Source organism: Oreochromis niloticus, linkage group LG1, assembly GCF_001858045.2.
Source record: "Oreochromis niloticus isolate F11D_XX linkage group LG1, O_niloticus_UMD_NMBU, whole genome shotgun sequence".
NCBI lineage: Eukaryota > Metazoa > Chordata > Actinopteri > Cichliformes > Cichlidae > Oreochromis > Oreochromis niloticus.
Window position 1 is genome coordinate 5,937,514 of NC_031965.2, and position 19,008 is coordinate 5,956,521.

General features: G+C 38.9%; 1 protein-coding gene across 1 annotated transcript in view; it reads left to right on the top strand.

The window, feature by feature from the left end:
- The first annotated feature begins 6,877 nt into the window (after positions 1–6,877).
- Positions 6,878–19,008, top strand: part of LOC100705180 (protein kinase C-binding protein NELL1) — a 292,322-nt gene continuing 280,191 nt past the window's right edge. Inside the window, exons 1-2 of the mRNA XM_005458917.4 lie at positions 6,878–7,198; positions 7,677–7,805. Of these exons, the coding sequence (XP_005458974.1) occupies positions 7,150–7,198; positions 7,677–7,805 (178 nt within the window). The 5' untranslated portion in view covers positions 6,878–7,149. The remainder of the gene's footprint in view (positions 7,199–7,676; positions 7,806–19,008) is intronic.

The following is a 19,008-nucleotide window of genomic DNA, read 5'->3' on the forward strand; positions in this document are numbered from 1 at the left end:
CCAAACAAAACAAATCAACATTTTATGTCATGATAAAAATGTAAAAAAGCAAATAATGTCCTTCTCCATAGCATCAAGTTCAGTGTCAATCTCCTTGATGACCATGCACAAAACTTTGTACGAAAAAATTCAAGGCTGCCTGATGTCACATCGTAATGGCTATAGGAAGAACATTCAACTGAAACAATAATATTTAGCTGAACAATCATCTTAATGTCCATTTGCCCAAGATATTTGTCCAAGATCATTAAGTGATTGTCACGCGGTACATTTTTGAGTACGGTGATAGAAATGTAGCAACTGTGGTTGTCAGCTCAAAGCAGTGATCCTAGATCATACTGCAAGACATCTCCACTGATGGCCACTTTCAGCATAATGACAGCACTTCTAGTGAGTATGAAGTCAAAATGATGAATGGTGCCAGACCTTGGGAAAAAGAAAAGCCATACAGTATAATGGAAATATTTGCAGGCAGGATTAACATATTGTTAGTGTTTGCACGATGAAAAAGAATATCGCTAGCACTGTGCACAGAGTGTTTGTCACATGTCTTTGAGTATACCTTTTCACTGCTATTAGAGGATGTTTGTCTGCAGTTTGTCTGACTTCTGTTACATTTTTGAGAGATCTGATCTCAATGACACAGCAGTAAGTTATCATTCCAATCACGTTGTTGTTGCCCTCTGCAAGAGAGGCACCGTGTGTGTTTGTTTGTGTGTATGTTTCATTGTAGCAATGTGTTTACCGCTTTCTGAAGAAAGTTGAGAGCAAAAGTGGGTCATGCTTGGGATAAGTGTTGCTATATTTGTCAAAGAAATCAAACCACAAAAACTTGCAGGGACAATTGTCCATCACGTCCACTACTGACAGTTTCTGTGTGACCCCATAATTGCCTTCCAGCCACAGATTTTGTGAACAACGCAGAAGCCAGTGTTAGAGATTTGGTCCTTAACTTATTCTGCTCTCGCAGCAGGTTAGCGTGGAGGGAAAAATAGCCATTCCCAACATTTCCTGCTCTGTTACTGAATGAAGACACATATTTTTAAGACTGTGGTGCTAAACAAGTACTTGTGTGCCATAAAAAAGGACAATTTTTGCAACAACTGCAGCTCATTTGCTATCATATTGAATAGAAATTACAACTTAGCGGTTTAGAAGCTAAATTTGTCTTTCTTTTTTAAAGACCTGTGAGAAACAAATCACGTTCTTGGAGGAGTGACAGTCTACGAGTCTCTCACTGTGGCCGACAAAAATAACGTTAAAGCATTGATTCCTCTAAGTGCCATTAAGGTGTCCCTCTGGAGCTGACATGGGTTTAAAATACCTCTGATATCGCCATAACCTTCTCACTGTTTCCAACCTGTCTGCCGTTAACAAGGCCTGTTAAAGCCACACAAGAGCCAAAACTTTACCACCTGAAAAGGTACAAATACTGTAGAAACCAGGCCATGAACTGTCTTTCCTTCCACAGGGCAGAAAATAAGACCTGAACTGTGATAAAGCAGAGGTCAGGTCTACACTAATCTGGATCAGCCTGAAACCTTTACCGTGTTTTCTCCCTCATCAATAACTGAGTCTTTTAAGATAGATAGAAGGCCACAGTAGAAGTTAACACTGTGATTAGTTTATGCTAGCATGTTACACTTTGGTGTTATTTTGATCAGTTTCTTAACTCCCTGCTTTGGCTCATATGCAAAATGAATGAGCTCGAGGTACAAGTCTTTGAGCAGGTCAGCGTCTGCATGCATCTCTAAATATGGGAGAGTTTCCCAGAGGCCCAGACTTGTGGAGGGAGATTGATGCAACAACTGGAAAGCATGAGATTTTCTGCAAAACTTGTCTGTTTGACTACTTCACCTCTGTAACCTCTGCTGTTGTAGTTGAAAAGAAATATATATATATTTCTATATGTGTTTTCCTTTCAGCAGCAATATCAATTATTTAAGTGTATAATGCACATCTCACGTATAAAAGTATGAACTATAAAAACTTATGGCACTGTTTAGTTTGTGCAATAACCAGTGCAAGCATAACAATGGCCCACCAAGGGTAAACTATGCAAGCATATATATGTAGTAAAGAGTCACTTGAAAGTATTCTTTTTTTGCATGTGGTCCATTTGTAGTCCAGGTAATTTGGGCTGACTGATATACAAGGTAGAGAGCAAAAGAAAAACCTCTTGGTGAAATATCATTTCAAAAGCACAGGCTATTGTCTACAACAACTTAGCTTTTTGTTAGCTACTAAGCTCATGGTGTGACTCTAAATGAATGGAACAGGAATTCTTGGCCTTGATTAGAGTTATCCATTGTCTTCTGGCTACATATAACACACGTAAACTTCGGGTGTTGCCCAAGTCATTAGAGCACAGAAAGACGGGTTTCTAATTTGACCAAGGATATCTGAAATCATGTTTGAGTTGGTGTGCTCTTTTTTGTGTTAACGCTAGCACAGGACCACTTCATCTCACTATTCTACTGCCTGATGTCCAGGAGTAAATAGGAAAGGACAAAAAGAAATACTAAGCCCCTCTCTCATTTTAGCTAGTTCTAAGTCACCTCCAGACTTTTCCAGTTCTTGTAGTGAAGGTTTTGCCACTGGTGTATATATTTGTTTCCTCTGCCAAATTACAGCAGTCCTAGATGAAGGCTGTCAAGCATGGGAAAGAAATCAGGGCGCCAAGCCCGGCATGCAGAGCAGTGACACTCACGAAGGCACATCCGCCAGTCTGCTATAGAGCTACAAATTTGGGCATTGCATAGGGAGTACTTTAACTCTGTGATTAATGGGTAATGATGGGCTTTCAGCAGACACAGCGGGACACTGCTGCATGGCTTTATTCCCTGGGCTGTAATATTCAGGCAGTCGTTCAACAAACGCTGCTCATCAGAAGCTTAGTTCTTCATTACACAATGTACACTATATTTCTTTTCATGTCTGCCAGGGTTATCACATACAAGAAGATTTAATCTGCTGAAAAAGATAGTCAAAACATAAGACATAAAAGTTGTCTGTGGATGTTACAGCGCAAACTGACTAACTAGAATAAAACTTGGATTTAGCTTCTGGTGTCAGGAGCTGCAAATGAGGACTCCTTGTGCTTGTGTTATTTTCTTGAACAGATGTTTATATCACCTGCTGTGTGCCAGCAGAATAATTTTAGTATTTTCAGTCATGATTATTCATTTTTCATTCAGAAATACAAATACAAATCTAATACAAAACAACAATCCCCAGCCACAAGTTGTTATACCAAAAAAACAAACAAAAAAAAAAAACGCTTTTTAATACATAGCTCTACATGTTTAATTTAGCATGGTTTTACACTAGATGCCCTTCCTGACACATCCCCAAAGGGGACTTGCATCTCCAGCTGGAAACAAACCAGCAACCTTTCGCTTGCCAAGCAAATGTGTTATCCACTAGACCACAAGTTGTCACACCAGAAAGTAGCTAAAAAAGGATAAAGTTAATGCTGTTGAACACCTTTGTTACCACCCATGATGTGGAACGGCCGGACTCTAGCAGTTCATTTTGAGAATACCCACCAATGTTGGAGAGTTGTGAGTTGCCTCCTGAGACCTGGAATTGTTTAAAATGTCTCCAAGCTGATATGCAATAACATTTATTGGAAATGGTTGCAGATTTTACTTAACTAAATTTTATATTGCAGGCTTTACAGCAGGGTACAAACTGCTGGTTACACTAAAAAAAAACAAAAACAACTTTTCCTGCAAATATCTAAAAGGGTCTGCAACGTTTTTGGAACAAAAAAGAGATAAAACATTGGACAGATGAAAATAAGATGAACTTGAACCAGAATGATGGAAAAAGAAAAGTGTGGAAAAGGAAAGGAACAGCTTGAGCTGATGCATATTACATTATCTGTCAAACATGGTGAAGACGATATGATGACATGAACATGTTCAGTAGAAAGTGGCAGTAAATACTACTGGAACTGGGTTGCCAGTGTTTATTGATGATGTGACTTTTGATAGAAGCAGGAGGATGAATTGTTAAGTGTACAGGGGTCTACTCTCTCCTCAGATTCCGCCAAATGCTTCAAAACTGACCGGATAGCACTTCACAGTGCAAAAGGATAATGACCCAGAGCATACTGCAAAAACACCTCGGGAATTTCTCAAAGCAAATAAACAGGACATTTTTTAATAACCAAGTCAATCACATGATCTCAACCCAACAAAGTATACTTTTCAGTTATTAAAAATGAAATGCAGAGAGAAATGAATACAGACAGCAATGGAAGGTGGCTGCAGTAAAGGCCTAGCAGAGCGCTGTATGTCAAGGTAACACAGATGATATCCATGTTCTATGATTTAGACAGTTTGCTCCAAAGATTTTCATCCAAGCATTAAAATACAATGTAAATGTACATTAGTTTGTCCAGTTAACTTGAGCCCCTGAAAATGGGGGTGCTGTGTATAAAAATGGCTGTTATTACATTTGTTATAATCATTATTTGTATGTCACCATCAATTGAAGCTGAAAGTTTGCATTTGAATTGCATCTTGATTCTTTGATTGAAAAATCCCCTGTGGTACACAGATGTAAAATTACAAAATTCTGTCATTGTCCAATAACTAATGGACATTACTTTATATAAGAGAAGAAGCTAATAGTTCTGTAATATATCTCAGAGCATTTAATGTGCTGCAAATGTGTGAAAAAGGGAGAGAGTGAATAGTCTTCACAGATGTTACAGGATCATCTGCCTGTTGCTGCTGTAAACACTCTGAGAACTCTGCACATTCTGAGTAATTCCTGTACTTATTTTGTAAAGAACTACACCATGATTTCATCGTATTTCTAACACTGTCACATTGACTGAAGCACTCTTCTAGCTCCAGGGGGTTTTTTTCTGCCCAAAAACCACTTTTTACCATTTTCCTACAATCTCACTGTCATCCTTTAGGTTCATTTGTCTACCCACCTGCTTGCAAACCTCTTTTTGATGTCCCATAGATTTAAACTTAAACAAGCATATTATTTTCATCTGAAAGCTCTTTTGGTTGGGAAAATGAAATAGTCATTTAGTTATTTACCATTAAAAAAAAACTAATCTAAGCATTCCTAAAAGCAGATCACATAGTATTTGCATTTTAAATAAATTAAAGAAGAAAGTCTGAGGCAAAGACACATACTGAGCAGGAGATTGTGTTTGACATTTTTTTGTTGCATCTCTTTCCCCTCACCCCCAATCAGTCATGGGAGATGGCCGCCCCTCCCTGAACCTGGTTCTGCCAAAGGTTTCTTCCTGTTAAAAGGGACTTTTTCCTTCCCAATGTCACCAAGTGTTTGCTCATACAGGGTGTCTGATTGTTGGGATTTTCCCTGTATTATGATCTTTACCTTACAATATGGAGTGTCTTGAGGTGACTTTTGGTGTGATTTGGCGCTATATAAATCAAACTGAATTGAGTCTAAGATTATCTGGCACTATTTTTAAATTTTTCTTTAATTTGCTACTCAGTTGCAATTAGGAAACAATCGTGATTTGGGTTAAAATCGATCATTTTGCAACATTAAACATAACTTAGTATGCTCATTTGAGTAATTCTGCCCAATTTCATGATACAGGTGCATGTTTACGGTGTATTTCACATAAGAGTTTAATTGCTAAAATAGAACTATATGTTATAACCTATAGCAAGCATAGACTTCTAGATTTAGATAAACAGACTGCCAGTGTAACTATCAAGCTACAGTAGATACAAAGAGTAACAGAGTGCAGGGAGAATCAACTGACCTGACTTTGTCCACAGGTAATAAAATCTGCCTACTAGCACCTCTGAGCTCACTACGTGCTTGACTATTGGCAATCGACAGAGGCATTTCACGTGAAAAAGAAATGTCAATGAATTAACAGAAATCTGTATTAATCTCACACAGACACATTCTTTTCCTAAATTTTCCTCGGCTGCCTGTGGGTGGGAATAGGAACCCCTACATAAATTTGCTGTGCTTCAGTAGATAATTCCACACATGATCCTGATATTTATAAAGAAACAACAGACGGATAAATAAATGAAGTGGACAACACTGTGCATTTTAATTGGCTTTCTTTTCCCTCCACTTAATATTTTGAGAGGCAGGAATTTTGTAGCCTGTAAACACCACCGCCTATCTAAAAACAATTTAAATTCTCTTTCCCTCCCTTTTCTGCTGGCTGCTCTGCAACCTGTAATTTCAAATTACATGTTGTTTTACCCTTCAATTTTTTCGGGTTCTGGATCAGTGGATAGGCAGTGTTGTTTACAGTCTAATTTGAATAGGTGGAGGAGTGACCTGCATCCCAAAGCACCGTCCCCGGTGTGGAAAAGGCAAGCACTGTTGGAGCAGGCGATGCATGCTGCTGCAGTCTCTGAGCAGATACCTCTGTTCTTGCCCTCCCTAGTTTGAGTTGACGCAGGTAACCCAGACAACCTGACAATGTAGACAAAGTGAAGGCAGGCAGGGGAATGGTATGATTAATGGACCTCAATAAGGACAGGCCCCAGAGGAAAGAGCACTGGAGCAGCAGGGATTTTCTGAGTTGGGAGAGTTGTGACGCAAATTCTTGTTATACAAACTTCTCATTTAGAGAAGACTCCCTGAGCTACGGTATGTTCATGTGGCTAATATAATGGGCTCCACTTTGTGAACTGCTGTGTCAAATTGCCCCTTGAGGCTGGAAAAAAATCTTTTCTCTGTTGTGACAAATAACAGCAGCCTTCTACAGACATTCCCCATGTCCTCCACTCACCAAGTTCCCTTTGAAAACCCTTTTCTCACCTCCAAAAAACTGGAAGTTTCTGTTGTCTGAGCGGAGGGGAACTTCGCAGTTCGATTGATGAGAATATCCTCGAATTTCATATCGGCAGCTCAGTTTAATAGGAGTCGCACATGAACGCGGATGTGGGTCACTTTTAATGCCGTCCACAAACTGGCTGGATACGTTTAAAGCCCATTAACTCTCCCTGTGTTGTAATTAGAGAACCCCTGCTCACGGATTGTGGACCATTCCTCCGTTCCTCCACATCCAGGCGAAGTGAGAGCGGCGCAGAGCACCAGACGGACCGGAGCGGGTTAGTGTGGGTACACGGAGGCGCGTTACACTCACGGACTCTGTACATCGCAACTCCAACACAAATGGATATTTACGTGGCTCTGTTATCCCTTTTCTTTTTTACCTCACCAGGTAAGCACAAAGCCCGTGTTCACTCTTGTAGCATCTTATTGTAGCAGAAGCTTTTTTTTTTTTTTTTTTTTTTAAATATTTATATATATATATATATTTTAATTTCTTTTTCTTTACGCTTCCCAGTTTGCACATTGAGCGCAAGGATTCCAGAATTGTGGCAGTGCCTTTAATTTTTCAGTATCGTTTCATTTATTTTTATTTTCAATCACCTACAGTTTGCAGAGTTAGAAGACAGGTGATGGTCGTGGACACATACAGCGCTTTCCCCCCTTTCTTTTAGTGGGCAGCCTTAGCAGCATCTTTCGTGAAAAATAAAAACTGCGTGACTTTTTCCACAACCAGCCATTTTAAGTGGATAAATGCAGAAAGCAGTGACCGCGTCTGTGTTTAAAGTGAATCAACATTGTAGTTAAAACACTGTCAGCTACACTTCTGTCAGCAGATTGTCCTCTAACCTCCAAATTCTCTTCCACAGCTTTGGCTTTCGGTTCAGATCAAGACTACCAGATTGACATCATCAATGAACTTGACCTGGCAAATGCCACCTATGGAATTACCCAAGTGGCGGGTCTTCACAACAGCAGCAAAGCCTTCCTTTTCCGAGGTAATGCATGCACTCTGATCGTGTTTTCTCCATCAGTCGCGCTGCTGAAGTTCAAGAAATATCTTTGTCTTCTCTTTTTATAATTACGCACACTCACTCGCGCACGCTCTTTGTTTATTAGTAAGTGTGAGGAAAGCCACACGGCGCCACACCTTTTGGTGTCACCGGATTAGCGGGGATGCTGAGAGAGAACACTCCGGGGAGCCTCTCTCATAATTACTCCACTCTCATTTTGTCCCATGCAGCAGATGCTCAGACTCTTTCAGGCACGCTGATGCGCTTAGTCTGTGTTAGATATCTCCAGCACTTTGATTGCTCCCAGTGATATCCACTGCCTAATGCCAACAACTGGTGGTTAATGGAAACCAGGCTGCTTTCACTGTGAGGATCCTGAAGGACGCACAGCATGGCTACAGCATTTAAAGACTAAAAGGAGAAAAATGCCAAACTCAAATGGCAGTAGTTTAAAAATAATCAACTAGTTTAAATTAAATTTGAGCTTTGTTGTGGTTTGAGAGGGCTTACCAGTGTCCCCAAATTGTTTTCCTATGCTTTGCTGGCTTGCTTCTCTGCACTCCAAAAAAAAGACTGTTTGGCACAACTCATCTTCCTGTAGTGCCGTCAGCTTTGCAGAGGCGGAATTGTTAGAGTTGTGGAGGAGAGAGTGTGATGCACAGCACTGATAGGAGAGAGGAAGAGAGTCAAGATTACTAAGAAAGTTACAGGAGAGTTTTTTTTAGGCGATGAGTTGCTCTATATGTGTTTGTGTGCTTTGATTCCTTCTTCTGCAAGAAAAGTTATCAGCTATTGAGTGAAAATCAGTCTTTGTTCATGTTTTACTTCCCCGATATTCAAAGAGGCTTCAAGTCGTGTGTGTGTGTGTGTGTGTGTGTGTGTGTGTGTGTGTGTGTGTGTGTGTGCGTGCGTGCGCACGCGCGTTTGTTGGAGGTAAACTAGTGAGTCTTTTTTTCTTGCATTACTATTCAAATTTAAAGATATGGGCATAAACACCAGCAGCTTGAATTCAAATTCAGTAGCTCTGGGTGTTGATACTCATATAAAGCAGAGTGGCAGTGTTTTGTGTGTATCTGTGTGTGTGTGTGTGTGTGTGTGTGTGTGCGCAAGTAGTTTTATTTTCTAGAGGGTTTGGCTGGATGAGCAACTGGCCCTGTATGAATGAGTGAAGAGAAGCTTGGCCAAGTCTTTCGAGTTGAAGCTATCCAAGATTCAGGGCTGGTGGCCATATGGGAGCCTTACTTTTTACACGGCCCACACAGGCCTACACTGCAATCCTACTCCAAGCTCTTCTCCCCACAGTTTCTAGGCTTCCAGGGTCGAGGTGCAAAAGCCAGATAGGAAAACAGGGGGTCGATCCAATGGGGAAAACTGGACCTGTGACTGCTGGAGAGGATGCTTGTGTTGAAACCTATTTAACACTTTGCCTAAACTCCCACTACTTTCATGGCCCTGTAACCCAGATGGCTGCAGCCAAAGATGTAGCAATTACTGGGTCTCTGGTGAAATAAAAGAAAAAAAAAGTTGATTCTTGAGCCACTGTAGCTGATTGGGTCAGTGATTATTCGAAATGACCTATTTACATTTTGAGCAATCATATTGTGCTCTGGTCGGAATCTATTTCATTTGTTAGATTGCATAAGTTGTAGACTATCGTGAAATTGAAATGTTGGGTAAATGGCTGGAAAACTGGGGCAAAGCGGCGTTCCAGTTAATGGATAATACTGAGGGGAGTGTCTTTGGCTGGTACCAGTCTCAGCATCTTTCAGTTGGCAGTTGATTTAAAAACAAAAAAAAAAACAGATGGTTTTCATGAGAAAATAGGTTTCAATATCACTTCTCTGTTATTATAATATTAACGTATCAGCACACACTGAAAGCCAGTTTCTGAGAGACAAGCAGGTGCAGCCACTGCTAAAAGGTTCTTAGTTGAATTTGAGACTTGATGCTGTGATGAAAAGAAACACAGATGCTAATAATGCTCTCCACTGTGCGCTGAGAGCAGGGAACAAAACTCAACTAATTTCTAAGATCTCTGCATATTTTTTTTTTTTTAAATTTTGCACCTTTTATGAACAGGACTGTTTACATTGCTGGAACGTCTGTGATGTATTGAATAAAGTTAGTTTGCCCAGACAAGTGTTGACCTAGTTTCTCATCCTACATTGGAACCCAGATTGTCAGCCTCATTACTCAGACCCCCCTCTGTCCCAGTGTTGGTTTAGATTTAAAGTAATGGTGATTATTAGTTTGTATTCTTGTATTCCCCGTGGGTATAGTTTGCCTCTGTTGGTTTGTCACTTTTGTCTAGACTGAAATATCTCATCACATAAGACCATCCCTGTGAGTCTGGTAGAAGTGCACTCAGAGCTTGAAAATACAGTATGAATGTTCTGTAAAACACCTGAGTGACAGTTGAGTACATTACAAGACATTCTTACTTCCCAGTGAACAGACCCTGATTTTTTTCTGAAGCTCAGCTCAAAGCATTTAGTTTAAACCTGCATAAGTATAGCTGTTCAAAACTAAAGCCTAGTCTTCATGAGTCTGTCTCTAGACTCAAATTAGGCCATATCCAAATAATGTCTGGCCTGAATAGGTCGGTTTGAGATGTATTGCTGTTGATTTTTCAATATCTCATGTGGAGCTAACCATACTTTATAGGCAGCTTTGATCATGAGTACATCATAACTGTCAGATGAAGAACAGTTTTTTGTGAGCTGTGAATTGTAAAGGAAAAGTCATTTATATTCTTATAGTACTGTCTAATTGGTGCCACATCAGGCTGGTGCAGTGTGGATCTCTTTTTGGGCTGAACTAATGGACTGGATCCAGTAGTTGTTTATGCTCTCTGGAAAGAGTCTGCATGCCTTTTGGTCACTATTGGGGTAAGTTATCTTTTCAAGTCCCAGTTATACAGGCCTAGAGACTGGTTGGTGACTGCCTGGGAACCACCGGTTGTGAGGAAAACATGAGTATTGGTTGTTGCGTGGTGGTGGCAATTGCTGTGATATCAGTTGCTAAGCCCATATCACCCAGGCCTAGAGACCAGTTGGTGAATGATTGTCTGGATGCAGTCTGATAGGAACAAAGCAATTGCCAGGAGGTTTTTGATGCAGTTGTGACCTGTTTTGCCCAGCATCCAGCAACCACTCACCAGTTGGTCAGGGAATAAATATTTTGGTCTATCAAGACTGGCAGCTAGTCGCTAGGTCTGTATGGAAACCATATGGTTCAAGTTAAAGTAAAATCAAACCCCTAAATACAAGCGGCTACATCATCACTGTTATCCAAAGCATTTATTTTTTAACTTGTAATAACAGGGCTCTGAAGCAAATCTTCTTTTAATTTTATACCTACCCAGCCGTTTTCTTTGGTATCTTCACAGGGCCAGAAACATGTCTTTCAGTCACACGATGGAGAGAATTTGCCATGCATAATTTTAATTTTGGTTGAGCGTGTGCTTTATGAAATCTTAGTTAACTGCATGAATCAGAACCAACTTTCAAGTAATTAGAAATTTATGGAAGCGTAGAGCTGCCACCTAGGCAAAAGAAAAATAGAAGTATATCACGTTATAACGTGAAAAGTTTATTGTTCTAACAATATACTTCATGTTTGTACAATATACTGTCAAGTTAGTACAGTATCCTATCATGTTAGTACACTATACTTTTCACATTTGAACAATATAATATCACGTTATTACAATATACATAATTATCACGTTCGTACAGTATAATATTTATACGAACGTGATAATTATGTATATTGTAATAACGTGATATTATATTGTTCAAACGTGAAAAGTATATTGTACTCACATGATAGTATATTGTACAAACATGAAAAGTATATTGTTAGAACAATAAACTTTTCATGTTATAATGTGATATACTTCTATTTTTCTTTTGCCTGGGTGGCAGCTCTACACTTCCGTAGAAATTAGAACCTAATTTCTTTTATATTTTGTATTCATTTGAATTGTTTTTTTCTTTTTTTATGCAGTATTCTTAGAATGAGAAAATCCTTATTTCATTGTTTAACCTTGTAGGACCTGGCATCCACATATGTGGACATCACATTTTGGGTTGTCTAGACCAAAATACTAAATTTTGCTCTACAAGGGCCTGATATCCACTTACGAGGACATTATACTGCCACTGTTCTATCGAAATTTAAAACGAATGTCCTCATATGTGGATCCCATTTTTGAAACAAAAATCATTACATTCATCAGGTCCCAATCAGCCCAAATAGCAAAGAGAAATTAAAAATGCATGCCATGAAAGAGTTTGGGTCTTAGGAAGTTAAGGTAAAGAGAAATACACTTTCATGCAATATTACAATATCTCCTGGTTACACATTTAACATTCTGCTACATATCTTGCGGTGAACTTGGCATTCTCTCAATATCTCTTGTCATTTTAAACCCCTGTGTTTCTTCATTGACTGCTCTGCTTAGAATCATTAATGTTAAATAGTTAAATGGTAACAACGAATTAAGCTTTGATTCCAATATACCTGAGATCTATCAACACGCCTTTTTTCAACCTTTTAAGCCAATTATCCTTAACATATAGCAAATCTACAGTCCAATAGTTTGGGACCATAGACAGCTTGTAATTAATGTTTAATCGACCTTTCAGTCGATTCAAAACATTTTTTCCCCACAGCCTTTTCTAAAATAGAAATTGACACTGCAGCACCTCGGCACTGTTCGATACTTTCTTTAAAAATCTGTGGCTTATGCTTATTTCACTTGTATTACCATTTTATTTTTTGAATTACTACTTGTTTTTTTCCCCCTGTAAATAACTGGTAAAGGAAGCATGTAAAACAAGCTACACTGAATTTTAGTTGCAGAAAAATTCTGCAGTTAAAAACATCAGCTGCAGCTCCACCCTCCAGTCTGCTTTCTTAAGCTTTCATTCAGTCAGGGTCAAACAGTTAGCGAAACAGAAAGTCTTGTTGATGAACTGCAGCTCACTGATATCCATTGCAATTGTTCTCCAGGCCCAAGTTGGGTTCAGACTACATGAGATTTAAAGCTCCTATTGGTTTTGAAATTGAGTTGCATATGTGCCTGATCTCAGGGCACAGATTTTACTCTAATAATATCTCAAGTGCTACGGGATTTGAAAATCATATCAGTACACACATTACACGACGTCATTAAGACTATTGTGCAGTAGGACCAATGCACCATGTCACACAATCTCATAGGGGCACAAAAATGTGAAGGAAATGCTGTAACATGGGGAGGCGCAGTCAAATTGGGATGTCTGTTTATGTGTATCCTCGCATATTACCAGAACTTGCAACAGCAACATATGAGAAGGCATGCACACTCAGACACACAAACATGTACTCTCTGAAATGAAGGTGGATTTAATAAAAAACAAGACAAAACAGATAGATGGTATTTGTTCTTTTGACTAAACTTAAACTGATTCTAGTTTACCTCCTCTCTCCCACTTTTTGTTCCACTGTGTGCATTTAGTTGGTGAGACACTCCACTGTGTGAGGGGAATACCTGGTGCAGAGTGGAGGTGGGACAATTAAGAAGAAGTTGGATCAAAACTCCTGTAGTCCGAGTCTGGTATTGTTTGCAAAAAAATAATAGAAAATTGCTTTTTTTTACCCCAGAAAATATAAGAGGTCTTTCAGTAATGCAGAGGATCGTGATGAGCAGGTTGTGGGAAAATAAGTCAACAAATGCATTTAGTTGGTTTACTGTCACATCCCTTATATGGACTCTCATTGACTCATCTGCTCCCATTAATGTCCTCCACCTCTTGTGTTTGATCTGTACAAAAAATAAAGTGTATAAATCATAAGTTGCTGTTTCATCAAGACGTATTTGTCACTTATTAGTTTTTGCACTGATTCAATGAATACGAAACTGTGAAGTGAAAAAAAAAGAAGTTAAATGTCCAGCTTCTTTATTAGATCAGCTGCTGCTTCTGTTCTGGAACACTGAGTTTTGGAAGGAAAACTTTGTGAATCAAAGATAGATGTATAAATATGTAAGTAACAGCATTTTATTAACAGCACCAATAGTAACAAACTTCTGTGTTTCCACTGTGCCCTCTCAAGCGATCGGGAGGGCACTATGGGACAGACGTGAATTTCAATACCAGCACAGATACAAAGGTATCAAGGTTAATGTGAATCAGCCTCAGCTAATTCTATTAGTCACAACTTCTCATTTTATTTGTATATTTTCTTCAACTAATGTAGTTACAAGGAGGCCAAATAACTGGAGGTCAAACTGCAGGAGCATCAAATGAAGTGGAGTCATTTTTTAAGAATATGACATACATATGGTCATAAATCCTCAAACTGCTAACTGCCTTATATCTTGAATGAGACTGGGTTTACAATAGACATGATTTAACCTATTCCCTTATACTTTAAGGTTAGAGAATATGAATGTTTTTTTCTGTTTTTCTTAGTAAAAAAATCCTAGCTGAAGCCTAAAACCATGTAATCATCTCTCCAAGGGCTCTAATTTTACAAATTAGTTCAAAGCCTCTTTGGCTTTTTCTGTACATGCAAAATTTGTTGAAAATGATGTGAGAGTAAATTTGAAAAGCAGACAAGCAAAAAAAAAAAAGAAAAAAATAAGAAAAAAAACTAAGTCAAAACAAGAAAATCTTGAAATACAAAGGCATAGTAGGCATAGGTGACCTGACCTGAAACCTTAGAGTCTCTGTGGAGTTCAGGTCAGGCGAGTTGGCCGGCCAGTCCTGCACATTAATAACATGATCATTAAATCATTTGGTATTAGTTTTGATGCAGTGGGCAGGTGCTAATACCTGCTGGAAAAGGAAATTAAATAAAGGGGGATAGTAGAGCTACCATGCTTCCTGTTTCTCATGAAAACGTGACTCAATCATTTTGGGAGAAAAAGAAGAGCAGACATATGAACACTTTTAACACTTGATGTCTGATGACTAAAACTCAGTCAACTAAAGCTGCTTTCAAAATTAACACTGCCTCTGATGACGTCTCTGGTTCGGGAATGACTTGATATCAGGAATGTGGCAACTGTAACTCTTTTCCTGAGGATGTCTGTGCACGGTGGAATGACAGGCTTTTTTCCATCTAGCTTTACTAAAAGAAAAACAGAGAGTTTTATGTGCTTCACTCTAGATTACAGTGGTCAGAATTTTAATAATAATGCTCTCTGAGCGCAGTTGGGAAAGTGATTCCCTGTAGTTTTTATGGCTGCCTTAAGGCAGGGCATGACAATTCCTGTGGAATACAATGATAGTTTCTCTGAACCCGTGGATTAGAAGGCTTCCTAATCATCTGTAGTAGTGTACGCTTTCTTTAACAGCATCTCACAACACTTAGAAAGAAGAAAGTTACAACCCTGATCTGACACCTCATCAGATGCTGTGTGTAAAACTGCTCATGTATGCCTTGTTTGTATGTGGTATAGGTCTAAATGACTAAATGTTAAACTATTTAAACACTATTAGAAAGACAGAAAACAGGTGCTACCTCTACTACAAACTGATAGTAGCTGTATGAAAATTCATACAGCTGAGGTTGCTAATAACATTGGGAAGCAAGATATTGTTACTCAACTTGTACCTGTATTTCATTCCTTTCAATTAAGCACTAGTTAAACAGTGTTGAGTTTTTGATTAAAAAAAAAAGATTAACAAAAACCTTTTGTTTTTGCTATGTTAAAACATATTTATGAATGTGCAGTGAATGTAGTTCAATAAAAAGAAGACACCAATTGGAATTACATGAAAAGGTTAGCCAGAGTTACTAGAGTTACATGCCTTTTCTTCATGTATATTCTTTCCACATATATCCACATGAAGATAGGAAGCCAGGATCCCCCGAGTAAAGTCAGCAGGTGGTTCATGGAAATTCGAACATCCTTAGACACCCTGGAGATCATGGTGATGGGGGCTTGGTAGATTGTGTAACAGAGGACAAAATGACAGAATTTCAGCTATATTTAAAGAGCATCAAGGGACTGACCCGGCAGTCATATAATTGGTTCTATATAGTGAGGTTTAAAATGTGAATGTGTAGGACTTCTCATCTTGTTAAACTAGAATTGGTAAAGAAAATTGAAAGGGAGAGAAAGGTAGACGTTCACCCATAGAGGAAAGAAGGAAGAACTAGAGGGAACAGTAACCGCATCTTAAGATAGTTAATTTCGCATAACTGCAGTCTTTCGTTAACATTAAACATAGCAATGTTTCCATCATGCTTTAAGAACTAGTGTCACAGACATAATCCTCGGTTGATGCTGCGTATTGTGCTTCAGCCATGGAAGTCAAAGAAAATGAGCAGCTATGTGTAAAATGGTAATCAGCACCATAGCAGAGTGAACAGCTCCTCTCCAGACTCACTGCAGTTAAGTCGGGATGAAATTTCAAGCGTCAAACAAAAAGAAAGAGGAACCAGAATTAGAGCGGCTTATTTGAACCACAGTTGGAAGTTATTATGAAAGCAAGACATAACATAATACTCCTAAATTATCTGGGTTTCGACATTCAGGCTAACATTAAGAGAAACCTTTTAAGACAAGAAATTTACTTTGCAGAGAAATACTACTGGAATCCACAGCTTCAACTAGGATTTTATTATTAGAAAGATGTGTGGTAGTACAGAAACAAGACCAACTTTACTCCATGAGAACTATTGGAGGACAAATGTCTTTATATAATGGGTATAAGTGAAGTAAAAGCTGTGAGATCATCAGTATTCAGAGCCTGGGAGTATACTCGTATCACTTATAAGAATAAACAAACAATAACTGGTGCCATTTAATGATGTTTAGGTGACTTGTGCTTGATCATACAATGCGAAGTGTTTGAGTAGAGTAGGATTGTCATGATACTAGAATTTCAACATGAAAGGGGAATGACAAAAAAAATAAGAACCTTTTTTTATATAATAACTTTTAAAAAATCTAGTAACTGTAAGGAATATATATTTTAAGATTCTATTAGGTACTTAGCAAGCTTAAACTCCCCCCGAATAACATATTTTAGCTTCATTTTTAACATAATTTATTTTATTGCTAACCAAATAGAGCTTTTTGGCTAGGCTGCCATTGTCTCTTGTAACTTGCTGGTATAATATTCGTCAGCTTCAGTCTGGGAGTTATCAAGAAACTTAACACACATATTAGACACAAAGAATTTGTATCATCTTAGGTTACTACTGTCTAATGTTACCGAGGGGATGGCTAACTGGTCTATCAAGTATTTGCTAATAATTATACAGCTAATGTTAGCATGTGTACTAGCCGGATTAACATTTATGTTAAGTGTTTAATATGTCGATATTATTGAAGAACTTTACTGACCTCTTGAAATTCCTCATAAAATGTTGTCCAGTGTTGTGAACATCAGCTACTTTAGCTGCTAAAGATTGCGCCTGTCTGCCTGCATTTATGAAGCATCGTGGGGTCGTGCACTCCATCACTTATGCAGTGAGGAGGCGAAGACAAAGCTGTTGGTCTCGATATTGTTGCAAATGAGTAGCTAATCCCATAATAATTTTAGCATCGATTTAGTATCCGAGTATCTTTTGTTTTTCTTCAACAACCCAGAGTAGAATTAATGTTAGTCCCTAAAAACAATTGGGGTTGACCTTCAAGAGAGCCAAATAATAAGCACAGAGGCTGCCTTTGTGCACAGTTTCTCCTAATTCTTTGCATTTTCTGTGCTACTAATTCTCCTGCAGAGCCCCATTTAACTACCAATTGTCTTTTAATAGATTAAGCCGTGCTTCAACCGCTGTCATAACTTCTGGTGACAGGTGTCTGTAAATAATTTAATGTGATCACCCGATGGCTCATTTAGTATCAGCAGTGATTTAATCCATCAACTCTGCATAAGTAACAGAGTTCATGATTGAACTGATGGCCGGTTTTATCTGTCTCTTTACAGATAGCTTGTTGAACCACGACAAAAACAGAAATGCCTTGAACCTAAAATGTTTGTTCTTTACATTTTTTTAGTATTGCAGGTTTACCCTCAGGTAACTGTAGAGGGTGGAAGGTTAACAAGACATTCACATCCCACCCTGCAGGTTTCCTTTCTTCTGAGCATATCAGCACTGTGCATGTTACTCCTGTTTTAGAAAGTCAAAATATGCCAATCTTTGATGTGCTCTGGTGAAATGTTATCATGCTTGTGTCAGGCAATTGGGCAGGCAGGAGGTTTGGCTCCACTCGAACGGATCTGTCTGTTCTCTCATGGCGGATAGAAGACTAAGCTGCATAAAACAAAACAGAAAAGGAAAAATGGCAAATTAAAGAGCCAGATTTAGCTCATAATTACAGATCCTATACTGAAATTAGACAGTAGGTGGTTTAAGGAGGAGAAATAGGTGATGAAACATTTTACAAATTTTGATAAATACAAACACACCAGAGGCACAATATGATGTTCTATTTTTGTCACAGGTTGTTTTCTGTACTAATTCTGCAGGTTTATAGCATGATGGCTAGAAACTGGGAGATTTGAGTGAGGTCTCATTCTCTTCTGCATCCATGGTGTTGCTATTTATACCTCCCCCCCTCTTATAACTGCAGAGCAGAGCTGGGCTGCATATGGCACAGATATTACAGAGGGAGCCCCATGCTGCCAGGCCCGAGAGGCTGTGGGCAGTTCACAGGCTGCGAGCAGCTAAGGCAGGCTACAACTCTAAAGTCTACAGTGCACAATCCCAGCCGCTGAATCCAGTGGAGGCTATCAAACCTTTCATCTTTTATGTATGAGTTTCCTGGCTGTCCTACTGCTAGAGGAGGCGAGACACTGGTCCCACCTCACAGGAACCTCCATGGAATTATTCCATCTGAATAATTCATTGTACATGAGTGCGATATCTTTTAAAGGGACAGAACCCCCCCCCCGCAGTCCACCTAGATGTCAAATTAAAAGCACCATAGGTCGATCTATCTTTAGGTACAAGTGCCATTTACTTTGAATGTGCCATTTACATTTAATGTGAGAAACGTGATCTTATCTGGCACACATGAAATCCACAGTATCATTGTCTTCTAGGATCAGGATCAATAATCAGAATTTACTCTGAAGTCACTTTGTGGTATTGAAGTTCAATAGTAAAGCTGTTCTGTAGATTTTTTTCTTTTTTCTGGCCCAGACTACCCTTTGCTATATGTTTTGCTTTCATCCTACTT